This window comes from Nicotiana attenuata, unplaced genomic scaffold, assembly GCF_001879085.1.
Source record: "Nicotiana attenuata strain UT unplaced genomic scaffold, NIATTr2, whole genome shotgun sequence".
Lineage (NCBI taxonomy): Eukaryota > Viridiplantae > Streptophyta > Magnoliopsida > Solanales > Solanaceae > Nicotiana > Nicotiana attenuata.
Window position 1 is genome coordinate 347,796 of NW_017670887.1, and position 13,960 is coordinate 361,755.

A 13,960-nucleotide genomic window follows, 5' to 3' on the forward strand; every position below is an offset into this window, starting at 1 on the left:
TCCGTGTTTGACTACTTGTTGTTTCACCATGTGCTCACTACTTGATGCTTTTACCGCTTAAACTTTTGTTGTTAGCTTACATTATTGAACTGCTTATCTAGCATTTACTTTCTCGCTTTCCATTATTAGACTATGCTATACTTTGTTAAGTTTTTCTTATCCTAGTAGGTGTCTTGAGCTGGCCTCGTGACAACTCTATCGAGGTTAGGTTTGATACTTATTGGGTACCGTTGTGATGTACTCATACTACGCTTTTGTACATTTTTGTGCATATCCAGGCACATCTGCTTGTGTCGGGCGCCAGTGATCATTCAGCTATCTCCGGAGACTTCAAGGTATACCTACCCGACGTTCGCAGGCCTCGGAGTCACCTTCTGCCATTCTCTTATTATTGTTATCCTCTATTCAGACAATGATGTATATTGAGTTTTTAGTACTTTTCTGTAGAGTTTATGACTCAGTTTCACCAGGTTTGGGTGTATTGTATTTGTGATACGGTATTGATATTATTATGAGACTTATTAGTTTTATACGGTGTTTTCAGTCTTTATTTCTATCATATTCTCTTGAAGACTGAAAACACGGTACTTTTATGGCACATTGGACATGATGACTAGGTGCCGTCATGACATCCTAAGGTGGGAATTCGGGGTCATGACACAAAGTAACATGGGTTGTCACATGACTCAGGAGGGACGGATCCAAATCTAAGCGCAAAAAGGGGCATAATAGCATCCCTCATAAATCAAATCCAATCATCATGTCCAATGTGCCATAATTGTATCTCGTCTGCACACTTACCCTTCGTGTCAGTCCAAATCACGTATTCAATATTCAAAATGTATGGATATGCTCAATAATTATAGATAAAAGGTGCACAAGTACTCAATAAATATCATACTGTATGTGATCGTGCAATCTCTATGTGACTATGGGGAATTTAAGCAATTTAGCATAGCAAGAATAACTTCCCATGCCTTCACAATAAATCATAAGCCTAGGCATGATTTCTAACATAATAAGAGAGCATTGTAGTCACATAAGTCACATAAATCATGAATCAAATGAGCACATATTCAAAATAAGGCATACGATAATTCAATTTTACCCCAGTCATGATACAAATTAGGTAAATGCATATACGCTCGCCACTGCCTTTATACACTACCCCCAATACCTTACGCACATGACAAACAAGTCAAATCCTAGGGGTTTCTCTCTTAACAAGGTTAGCCAAGAGACTTACTTCCACATAGTAGCCTCTAATCTCCCAAAATAGCCTTTCTTCTCAAATTAACCTCCGAACGAGTCGAATCTAGCTAAATACAACTCAATAGCGTCAAACAAAGCCATAGAAATCGAATCCAAACGATAAGGTCGAATCTTTAATCAAATGCATAAAGTTAACCAAAAAGTCAACCCATGCCCGCCTCCCAGAACCGACAAATCTCATAAATCCTGAACTTCATTCTAATATGAGTCCAAATATACAAGTTTCATCCAAAAGCGACTCCAAATCGGGTTTGAAATATCAATTATTCGCTTTCTAAAAGTTTCTTACAAAAACCCTAATTTTCTCCTTTAGATTTCATCAATCAAAAGCCAAAATTAAAGATGGAATTGTGAAATAAAAATCAAATCCAAGTCAAGAACGCTTACCCCAATCCTAGTGGTAAAAATCGCCTAAAAATCGCTCAAATCCAAGCTTCCCATTCTCAAAATATGATAAATACTCAAAGCCTCAAAAATATATGACCTGCTTAGCGATTCTGCTTTTTACAGACCCATAAGTCGCTTTTGCGACTCCGCTTCTACGGAATTATGCTTGCATCTGCAAGCTCACTAACACCCCCGACCAACCGCTTCTGCAATGCAAGACCTCGCTTTTGCGAGGCTGCACCTGCGGATGAACCTCGTAGGTGCACGACCGCTTCCACGCCCCAAGTTTTGCACTTGTGGACGCCCTGTCTCAAGCCTAAATCCGCTCCTGCGCTCACCTATCCGTATCTGCGAACTTGCACCTGCACTCAAAAACTCGCAGGTGAGAAAACACCAGATTAAAAATGCCAATTCAACCTCAAATGATCCGAAACTCACTTGAGCCTCTTGGAACCCTGTCCAATCATACTAACCAGTCCCAAAATATAACACTGACCTACTCGAGGTCTCAAATCACACAAATAACATCAATACTAAAAATTGCACCTCAATTCAAGCTTAATGAGCTAATCCACTTTCAAACTTTCAAAACTCATGCCGAACCGCGTCTACCAACTCGGAATAACCCCAAATTTTGCACACAAGTCCGAAATGACATAACAAACCTATTCCAACTCCTGAAATAATAATTGGAACCAGATATCATCAAAGTCAACTCCCTGTTCAACCTATGAACCTTTCAAACCTACAAATTTCCATCTTTTGCCAAATTAAGCCAAATCAATCTAGAACCTCCAAATTCCAATCCGGATACACGTCTAAATCCAAAATTACCATACAAACTTATTGGAACCATCAAAACACCATTCTAAGGTCGCTTTCACAAAAGTCAAGCCCCGATCAACTCTTATAGCTTAAGCTTCCGTAAATGATACTAAGTATTTCAAATCACGCTCGAACTTCCCCGGAACCAAATCAATCAACCCCGCAAGTTATAAAACAACAAACACACATACGGAAAATATCAAATAGGAGAACGGGCCTCAAACAAGTAGTAACAACAGCAAAATAAGGTGATAAAATAATCAAAGCGAAAGAACTGACATACAACAAAAGAAATGTACGAATAAGAAGGTACGAAAACACGAGATTAGTACTAATGTTATCGGTATGCAAAGGAGACACTCCCGCCTATCTACTAACTTTGTACCCTAATTCCCAACCTCCATAACCCTCTTATCAAGGATTATGTCCTCAGTAAGCTGAAGTTGCATCATGTCATGCCTAATGGAATTTAGTTTTTCTTAATTCTTATTTTCTTTTGCATATGTCAAATTTTTATTTGATTTTCAACATGTCAGCGTGTTGGTATTTCAGGCACGAGGCCTGCTAGACGGAGGGGTTTAGGAGACACTTTTGCCAAAAAAAAATGTCTAAATGGTCTTTAGGTAAGTTTAAGTGTCGAACTGACAATTTACCAAGTTTGAGTATCTATTTATGTATTTGCTATTGTAGTATATATATATATATATATATATATATATATATATATATATATATATAAGTTTTTTTGTCTTTTCTTTTTAATTTTTTTAGAATGATTAAAATATTTGTGCAAAACAAATATGGTATATTTTCTTCCTATTTATGCGCTTTGTTTTTTCAACTTTTCTTCCATAGAAGACTTTAACTCAAAAAAAAAAAAAAAGGAATCGGATAACTTTCGAAAGATTTATTATTTAGTAAAAAGACAAACTTTGAAAAACTTTTGCAAAATCTTTTACTCGCAAGCCTAAGACACTATATTATACATAGTTGTTTCTTTAAATTAATTTCATTCGGTTAATTACTCTAAGGGATCATGTTAGGTTTTTTCTTCTTCTTTTTTTTTAATTAAATACTGCTCCACATAATTAATATAAATAAATAAAAAACTCTTCCCACATCCCAACTTATATGTTCTTTGGAACACTATATGTAGGTCTAAGAAAGTAAATACTCCATCCATTTCAATTTAAATGCGATAGTTTGACTTGGCATAAAGTTTAAGAAAAAAGAAGAACGACTTTTGAAATATCTGGTGCTAAAAGCTTAAGGGATAAAAGCTTAATGGAGCTATGATATTTATGTAGCTATAAAAATTTCACATTAAGGATAAAGTGAATAAAATAAAAAATTTAAAATTAAATTATTTTTAAATATATAAATATTTTATTCTTTTTGGAACTGATATAAATTAACAGAGGGAGTAATTTTTTCTTAACAGTAATGTCTAATATAGTATTAGTCTACCTGCAAGGGTAGACCGAGACTAGTCGAAAAGTTTTTCTAGAAATAATTTTGAAAAACTTAAAAAAGTACATATAGACCCTTCTTGAATACCTTCGATTCACAATAACTGATCAATTTATTTTTTTATTTCGATCCAAAATAAATATTCATTTATATAATCAAAAAAGAATTCAATTTATTTTTATAAAATTACCTTAATGTACATATCCCTAAAAAGTTTTCTTACTTCTCGCATTAAACATTTAATTAAGGATAGTTTAGTCATACTAAATATTTTATATAAAATTTAGTATTTTCTTAATGGACGTGCCAAAAGCAAATTGGTAACTTTGGACCGGAGGGAGTATAACTTTTCTATAATTAGAAGTAAAAAAACATTTTAACTCTTCAAAAAGTAGCATCATCATTTTTAAGGAGAGTTGGAGTTATACATCTGAGTAATTAAATAGAAAGTTCATAGGGTCGGTGAATAGGTGGGAGTTATCTAAGGAATAATCTTCTTCATAATTAAATATTACGACTATTAAAATATTTGTCATTTGTAATCTAATTTATATCAAGGCAAAAGTTGTTGCAACTTCTCCTCAGTCTTTTTAACACTGTACAAATTTAATTGCTACTCTGCCAGGCTTCAGAAAGCAAAATCAATACCATATTGAGGTACCTCAAGATTCTATTTTCACTGTTATTGTTTAACCCAAAATCAATCAAGATTGTTATTCTTGTATGAGTTCAAGATTTTCCTTTTTGGGTTATCAATTTTCTCGGATTTTTGAGTTATGACTTCAAAGTTGGAAACTTTCAAGCTTGGTTCTAGTTGTAGAAGTTATTCCTTGAAATTTTATGGTCTTTCTGTTGTCAAGAAGTCTTTTTGATGGCTAGAATGTCTTTCATGTGTTTATTATAATGTACTTTGCTTCACCTCCAAACATTTGGTTGAGAGCTAGAGTCATCAAGAATTATTGTTGGGCTCCTAGGTAGGGGGTTGTGAGGGGGGGGGGGGGGGTTGAGTTTTACTGTATTCAACTAAAATAGGTTGTCTTCGCCAGCAAATTGTATATTTTGGTTTTAGTGTTTGAACTAGTTTTATTTATGGTAGAGGCTCTTCTAATTCTTGTGTTATTTTCCCTTAAATGGTATGTGAATTGTGTTCATAGCCGATGAGTTTGGACTTTCTACCGCATGTCTTTGTGGTAAGATGTTACAACTAGTATTTGATTTTGTGTTGAAGAGTATAATACTAATGCTATAGCATGTAAGTTCATCAAAATGAGATGAAACTATGGGTTCACAACTATTACATAAAGGGTAGGGACTTGACAACTTTGGCCAGTCCTAAACAGGCCAGCTGGCTAGTGATGAAAGTATTTGATGCAAGAGATTGGGTACAAAACTTCACCATACCAGCCATGACTTCTTCCATGAGTACTGATATCACTACTGTGCTGCAGTATCTCACCAAATATGGAGAATTCAACATTACTAAAGCTTACAGAGCATTGCTACCCCAATACCAAAAGGTTCCTTGGAAAAACCTGACACTGCTACCTTGCTTAGTTCCAAAACATCAGCTCATTCTATGGCTAGCTGTTCAGCATAGGCTTTCAACAGTAGACAAATTGAGCAGATGGGGGATACTAGGGGATAAAGAGAGTGTTCTGTGTGCAGCACCGTTGGAAGAAACTCATACACACCTGTTTTTTGATTGCCCCTACTCACAGTACATATGGAAGACCCTACTACAGTGGTTGGGTTTTCATTGACAAATAGGAACATGGGATGGAGAGATCACATGGTTATCAACTCAGGTGAGCAACAATAGGCCAAAAAAAGCTATCTTAGGATACCTCTTTGCAGCCACTGTGTATCATATCTGGGTGGAAAGGAACAACCACAGATTCAATAAGAAAGCACAAGATTACAAGATGATAGTCAGGGAAATAGTCTTGCAGTTTGCACATTGTTGGACAAGAGAATTATAAATGGTCTAGATGGCTAAATAGACACAATAGTTATCCAGTTGCGTAGGAGTAGTCTATGAAGTAGTCCAGCTTGTTAGAGTTTTATATGGGGTCTGTTTGAGGATCTAGCTCAAGAGTCCAAGAAGAGCTAGTTGTACATATTTACCCATGGTTAAATATAATTTTTCGTTTGACCAAAAAAAAAAAGAGATGAAACTCTAGTACATTAATTGGTTTGTTTCATATCCAAAAACTGAATATTAAAGAGGGAACATTAGTAGTTAGTTACCCTAGTAGTAAAACCCTGGAGCTCTTTCTTATCATTTATTCTTTTGTTGTTTTTTAGCTGTGGGATTTATGTTCGGGAAATCAAACTAGAATATTCCTTCTTTTTCTTTTTTTGCCAACAATGGTGATATTGGAGTTTTTGTTAAGGAAAAAAAAGGGTCATAGGGGTCTTCAATGTAAACGGCAAATGTCATAACTGTTGCCAGACAAACGGGCAGTAGCACCTATACAATGCTGCATAAAGGTAAAAAAGATATACAATCCTATATTCTCCCAAAAGAATCAGCTAATTTTATAGGGCTACTAGCCTTGAATTTGATGTTTGGAGTAATATTTTGCGATTGGTGTGTTTATCCATGTTTCATTCTTTTTTTCCCTTTTGTTGTGTGTGAGATGGATTTTGGTGTTTGGTGATCTTAGGATACATCAGTGAATTGCTAATGGGAGAACAGTCAGTTCTGTATGCTGATCGTATCGTCACACCTGAATCCCTGCACTCACCGCAAGGTGCCGGGGGCGCTGGATCCTCAGGGGGCAGTTCTTATTCTCGCAAAGTTGGCCCATCAACCTTGGGTGAGGGCGAAGAAGAACCAGAAGCTGGAGGCGAAGAAGAGCCACTAATTCAGACTGTGGAATGTCGAATTTGCCAGGAAGAAGATAGCCCAAAAAATTTGGAGATTCCTTGTAGTTGTAGTGGCAGCTTGAAGGTATCTTTGTGAAGTTATAAATTTGTGCTCTCACTGTTTCACGAGCTACTGAGTATTGATCACAGTGTTGCTTATGCATGTAAATGTCAATCATGTTGATCTTACTTTTGTTTAAGTTGAAAATTTCAAATATCTCAGTAATTCTTCTGAAGAACTTGAAATTGTCAGGTGTTGACATTAACAGAAGCTTATTGTTTATGCCTTTCACCCAGCTAAGTCTCGCATCAGTATCTCTAGCTGTAATTACTTGTTGATAAGGGTAACCTGGTTACATATTTTTCTACCTTCTCCTTTTTGGTACTAGGGGTAAATATTAACCTCCTACTTTAATATTCTTGCTATGGGCACTAAGCTCCTATTTGGTGGTTGTGAACCTGGTTCTTTTACTTGGTCGTTGAAGAGCATTGTATCCTTAAGCTAGTTGCTTTTCTTTGTATTTTTAAATTCCTTTTTTGGAAGTCATTCTTGTTCTTTCGTTTGATTCAGTGGCATCAAGCAATTATTAGTTGGATTCGGTTGTTGCATTTGATACTTTGTGTACCTCATGTCTCAGACCTGTCAGTAATTCTGAAATAAATTGATTACTCCCTCCTGCCCATTTTATGGGCACTCTTTCCTTTTTAGTCGGTCCCAAAAAAAAATGTCACCTTTATCTATTCAATAAAAATTTAACTTTGCAATGCCCATTGTGCCCTTAATGAGATGATTTATAGCCACACAAATATCTGTGCTTTATTCTAGACCACAAGTTTCAAAAGTCTGTCTTTCTTTCTTTCTTAAACTCCGTGCCCACTTGAACAACGTCACATAAATTGGGACGGAGAGAATATTTGTTTTAGCAAGTATCTTCTGCGCAGGTCCCTTAAAGCGAAGAACATATATACAGTCATTTCTACACCAGAAATAGATTCAGCACCATTGCGTATGTGCAGCGTGCAATGTTTGTGTACCTGCTTGTCAACTGTTTTGAAGTCCCATCTGAAATTCACGGTTCTGTTTAGATATAGTTGTGTGTTTGTAAGCGCGTAAGATAGAAGACTTTATGTACTCAAGTTACCTGCTAAAACTGAAGAATGTTTTGCCTTTGTGAAATTGCAAAATGATTTGGATGCTAAAACTTCATTAATCTAAAATTCTTTTAGTATGGAGGATTCTCTTATAGTTGACCTCAAATGATCTGGGATGAGGCATGTTGATACTTCTCTTGAATTAGCCTTATATTTTAAAATGTTTTAATCATAGATGAGCATGTTTTCCCCCCATTTTGTATGCTTGTGGGGTTTCACGGATCGGCTAACTGTTCCTTTTCTTTCTCTTGTTTACCATCTGCGAATTTCACAAATCCAGTATGCTCATAGGAAATGCGTTCAGAGATGGTGCAATGAGAAGGGAGATGTAACTTGCGAGATCTGTCACCAGGTAATATACGTATCTATTTATCAGTTGCTTGCACTTTGAATTTTGAGTAAGGAGGATTTATGGCTTGGTTCTTGTACTGCCACACTTAGTTATTTGTGCAAAGTGACATGTTTATTTGGAGAATTCTCTCCAATCTGCAGCCTTACCGACCTGGATATACTGCTCCACCACCGCCTCCTCCCTCGGAAGAAACTGTCATTGACATCAGGTGTTGTCATATCATAATTTTTTTTTATATCAGGATTCAATTCTTTGTTGCAAAATCATTCCTTTTAACCCTTAAAGTGTGTTGCTCTGTGGGTGATTTTTGGTATTTGCATTTCAATATACACTGATATCTACCTGTTTTCTTCACTCTGAGATATACACCTCCCATAGGCTTCCTCTTTGCCTAAAAGCTATTCCGGGGGGGGGGGGGGGGGGGGGTTATAAAACCTTGTAAACATAATGTTTCAGTTGTTTGTATTTAGACCTTTCCCTTAACTTGATAATGATAATCTAGGATTTACAGTAATTCTACAATAACTAAGTCGATCCGTATTGTTCGATGTTGAATGACCATCACTTTTGATGTTGATTGGCATGTTTACTATGTAAAAGAATTTCCCTTCATTTTTGTTATTGCATTGGTGCTCATATAAATTATATGTCTGTACTAAAAGTGACAGTGAGATTCCGGCATATTCAGATATCTCAAAAGGAAAAAGGAGGGAAAAAAACAGCTTCATTATCATGAACTAATTTTTTTCCCGTTCACCAAGGAAATAGCTTCTTGAGAAACCTAGAGACAACAAGCTGAACTAGACATCAAAACCCTTTCCCTCATTTGAAGGGTTTTATGACATGTTAAACCTTTTTTATCTTCAGTTCTCCACAAAATATACAACTAGTTTGTATGTTGGTCTTCGTTAATCAGGAGTTGTTCTTTTTTGGTGCCAGTTTTATTGTTAATGTCACCTTTTTCCCTTTCTTCTTCCAATGATCGGTGGACCATAGTGGCTATGTTTCTCCTTCCTTCTCCTTTTGTGGTGTTGTTCATTATTAATGCTTCTCTGCTTGCAGTGCTCTTGTGGCCAAAGTGCAATCCAAGCTTGTTAGCATGTCTTTTTGATCTGATCAGCTGAAAATCTTCTTTGTTCTGTGTCACTGATGGATTTCATCAATTATGAATTTTTTCTTTCAGTGGTGGTTGGACAGTGGCTGGCACTCAGCTTGACATAAATGACCCTCGTCTTCTTTCGATGGCTGTCACAGAACGCCATCTTCAAGAGGCTGACCATGACGAATATGCTGATGCAAGTGCTAGCGGAGCTGCATTTTGTCGTTCTGCTGCTTTATTTGTGAGCTTCTGCAACTGTCTGTCGTTGTTACTGGCTAAATGTGTTGTAGTGGTAACGTGGAGTATGCATTAGAAACTATTCTTCTGACTGACATCAAGATAAGCAGATTTAGAATTTGTCCTGTAGGGAGGAAAACACCTTCTTGATTTCTTGATTTTTTCTTATTACTACTGTTATTTCTTTTACTTTGATTATCTTTACTATTTTTTCCATCAATACTTCTTTTTTCATCAGTATTTTCATTATAGTTTTCTTACTCTTGTATTTTTTCAAACCTGTTTTGAAAACGCTTTTATTGAGCCGTGGTTCTATCGGAAACAGGCTCTTTACCTCACACAAGGTAGGGGTAAGGTCTGCGTACACCCCACCCTCCCCAGACCCCACTTGTGGGATCACACTGGGTATATTGTTGTTGTTGTTGGTGGTGGTGTTGGTGTTGAAATTTCCTGCTTAATAGTGACCTAATGGTACCTAACAAGAGATCTAAGTGTAGTTGGAGGAATACGGTGGTCGGATTTCATAGAAACTGCATTCTTATATTATGTCCGCTATTTTAGAGAAAACTGATAATTTTCATTTCACTGAAGTATTCAAAAGAAAAAAACCTTAATGTTACCTTATCCTTACCTACCTATACAAAAGATTTGTAAACAAACATATCCACCAATGGCTATCTGTACTTTCACGCTCATTTTTCTTTAAAATGGCAACGTGCAGTCGGAAGGCGGAGGGGCGAATGTCCCATGCTCTAATTCATACTTTTTGTTCTCTTTTCTCCTTCCGTTCCCTTGTCTTGTTTCGACTTATTACCCTTTGCCCCCTGGCTGTCCATATGGTACAGAAATGACATTCACTTTCTGCCTAAATGTGTAAAAATGTCTTCATAGTGTGTAGGGAATGTATTCTTTCTCGTTCAGGATATCAAAATTAGAGAAAATAGGGAAGAATCTTTTTAGATGTGTCAAAAAATTGTGGATGTGGTAGTGAAATCATGTTCGGTCTTTTCTTTTTGTTTGGCCCTTGTGTTCCAACCGGTTTTACTCTATTTTGAAGCTTATGTCAGGATCATGGCAACCTTATTGAATGATGTCTTCTGTCCTGCAGTTAATGGCCCTCCTATTATTGAGGCATGCTTTTGAAAATGATGAAGGTGATGATGATGATGACGTTACCACCTTTTTTTCTGTAAGTGGATCATAAAATGAAACTATACCTCTTCTGAGTGGTGACTCTGTGACGCATCCATAGTAGTAAAAGGTGTGCGGGATTAATGATATTGTTGATCCTTTGACACAGCTTTTTTTGCTCCGGGCTGCTGGTTTTCTTCTACCTTGCTTCATCATGGCTTGGGGTATCAGTATATTGCAGCGTCGTAGGCAAAGACAGGTTAGAGTCTTTTTGGATTTTCATAAATCCTCAGAAGGTTATTCACATGCACATCTTCCTTCGTGCACATTTTAATGATATACATTTATGCATAATGTAAAAGACTTGTGCAAAATGATGAAGTGTGTGTTCACGTTTTACGTACAATAATTGCTCGGATAATTTTTATGGTCTCTGCTCATGTATTTGTAAGTTAAAAACATTGCTATAGCGGGAGCCGAAGTCTGCCCGCAGTTCCCACTTAAAAATGCGCCATGCTTAAGCCAGCTGTAGTGATTTCCATTTTTTGCTGTCTGAAGAATTCGATACGAAGAGGAAAAGAGTATCTGTTTGTTCTTTATTTTTAGCTTTACATTTCCCTATTTCAGAGGAGCTCTATGTAATTTGGCCTTACATCTTTGTCCCTAGCAAATGTCAGATTTGAAGCTATTCTTATTGATAGTGATGTAAATCACAATAGAAGAATGATCATCTACTCTTAATTCTTTAAAGTTTGTACTCTATACCTAATTCCTCTCCTATAAACCACCTAATGCAATACCTCATTGGGTCTGTCTAATTTATAAAATGAAATACAGTGAATCATCGGATGAGACATTGAAGTCTGAGCTACGTACTGATAATCCCAAAAAAATAAAACAATAATTCATCGGATAATTTTCACCAATGATTATGGCATCCCTCTTTTCTGTTAGTCTCTACTCTCTCATTCTCCTTTGCTCCTCCCCTCCCTCCAAGCCTGCTTAATCATCTTCCTATCCCTTTCAAGCTTCTCCATTGATGACCGTTGTTCCTGCTCAAATTGTTCTCTTTCATGAGTACGAGCACACTTCTACCACCATTGGATCTCTATCCTCAGCTGCTGATGGAAAAAAAATTTAAAGCATATTTTGAATATTTTCAACAGTTCTAGCAGTGTTAATACTTCCTAAGCTGGGCAGTCTCAGAGGTTTCTCTGCATTGTTTGTTCTTGGCCACTTTCCTTTTTCAATTTTCTCTTTGCAAGCAACATTGCTTCACTCTCATAAGCATAACCTCCTTCATCTTCTGTGACTTCCTCGAAAAATTGATCCCTACTTGCTCTCCACGCCTCTTCCTCGCCTGTTAGAATTGGAACCAGCCTTGGGGTCGAGCTGTAGCTAATGTACGTTATTTGTACTTGCTGTAAAAAGTGCATGCAGCGCATAAAAAAAATCAAAATTATCTGCCATTATCTGGATCAGATGTTTCCTTACCCTTGTAATAATTGACCAAATTTGTCAGCACTTCTCCTATATCCGATCTCCTCCATCTTAGCAGCTACCATCTCCCAAAGATTCTCTCAATTATTATGCTTAAGCTGAATTGAACTCCCTCTCAAGCTCACTCCGATAGCTTTGAAACGGCTAGTCTCCCGATTACTCCACGAGGGAATGCTCATCCCGCTTGAGAAACTCATCATCTCCCCCTAAACCACCGCCGCTGGAACCGCGGCAGCTATGGGGGCGATGGACGAGCTTGGAAGGAGGTGGAGGGGAGCTGAGGAAGCAATCAACCATTGGGTCCTAGATTTTTGCTTTGAGCTTTTGTCAAACCCCTACAAAATAAGACTACAGTTCTGACGATGTCATGTTGTCCTTAATTTTCATGATTTTGTGTCTTCATGTCCACGCCTGTGCCAAAGTACCCCCTTTGCTGTGTGTTTACTAGTCTCCATCGCCTTCTGCCAAAATTAAATGACAATTGAGTGAAACGCAGAGGATCTACTTAAGAGTTTTTGGCATAAGAAATTTATCTGCCAAAACTCTTAATCAATGGAGGATATACCTCCATTTTTGTGCAATTAGATACCAAAGTACATAGAAATCACACTTGGAAAGGGTAACGATTAGCTGAAGCAGTGGGTGCCTTAAGGGTTACTAATTTTCTTCGTCCTACGAGTACTCTGTTATTTCTAATGTTTCATATTTTTTCATGTGAAGCAGGAGGCAGCAGCATTAGCAGCAGCTGAAGTTGCTTTTTTACTGCAGGCAGGGCAACAAAGAGGCTTGCATGTCACAATAGCACCAAGACCTGCTCCTCCATCCGAGCCTTCAGCAGCACCCCATCAGGCAACAACTCATGTGTCAGTGCCAACCAGGGAGGCAGAAGCTTCTCGTCCTGAGATAGTATAAATGGCTTTGCTTTGCGCTAAATTGTCCGAGACACCATCTCTATACAAAAATATTACATTCGTTTTGTTACCTTGCTAAAAGATAGTTACTGATGAACGAGTGTGTTTACTGTTTGTTGGATTAGATGGGGTTGAGGAAAAATATTTCCTTTTTCCTTTTCCAATTTGCCAGCTTGCAATTTCAAATTTGGAGGGAAGGCTGAAGCTCAAACTTGTTCCTTTCCTTCACTATAACATTATTTTTGTACATGCCCCCCACCCCCAACCCCCCCTCCCCCCCCCCCCCCCCCTAAAAAAAAAAAAAGGGCGGCAAACCGGCTGCTTGGTAGAACTGAGGTCAGTTTTTAGTTTTTATATGGCTGTGCTTTAACTGTGAAGATACCACCCATGTCTTCACTTGATGTAAATTATATTTTCTTCAGGTCTACAGTTCTCTTATCTTATATTCTTTAATATATTGACATTACATGGAACTCTATGCAAATATATCGACATGACTATATTTGTGTGTCCACTAATTTATATTGTCAATAGAGATTCTGTGGTTTCGATTGTGTTTTGTTCTTTACTTGTAGAGATTTTAGACAGATGAACAATGGGCTGATCGACTGCTATCACAGTTCACAGTAAAAACACGTACCTCAAGAATTGATTAGTTTTTATTTATTTATTTTTATTTCGAGGAATTGATGTGTTCACTTATAGTTCGAATAGAAAAAAGTGATCTTACTCTGTTTATCTAGAAATATCCTTTGT

General features: G+C 37.1%; 1 protein-coding gene across 2 annotated transcripts; it reads left to right on the forward strand.

Annotated features, from left to right (window-relative positions):
• Positions 1–4,425: 4,425 nt before the first annotated feature.
• LOC109244223 lies at positions 4,426–13,443 on the forward strand. 2 transcript variants are annotated; one of them, XM_019411280.1, is made up of 8 exons: positions 4,426–4,611; positions 6,621–6,907; positions 8,255–8,326; positions 8,467–8,534; positions 9,510–9,666; positions 10,771–10,851; positions 10,963–11,052; positions 13,014–13,443. In XM_019411280.1, the coding sequence occupies exons 2-8, from the start codon at positions 6,641–6,643 to the stop codon at positions 13,203–13,205; spliced, it is 927 nt and encodes a 308-aa protein (XP_019266825.1). In that variant the 5' UTR covers positions 4,426–4,611; positions 6,621–6,640; the 3' UTR covers positions 13,206–13,443. The 2 variants fall into 2 exon arrangements, with proteins under 2 accessions (XP_019266825.1, XP_019266826.1); XM_019411281.1 differs by having other exon boundaries at positions 4,428–4,611; positions 13,017–13,443.
• Positions 13,444–13,960: the final 517 nt, after the last annotated feature.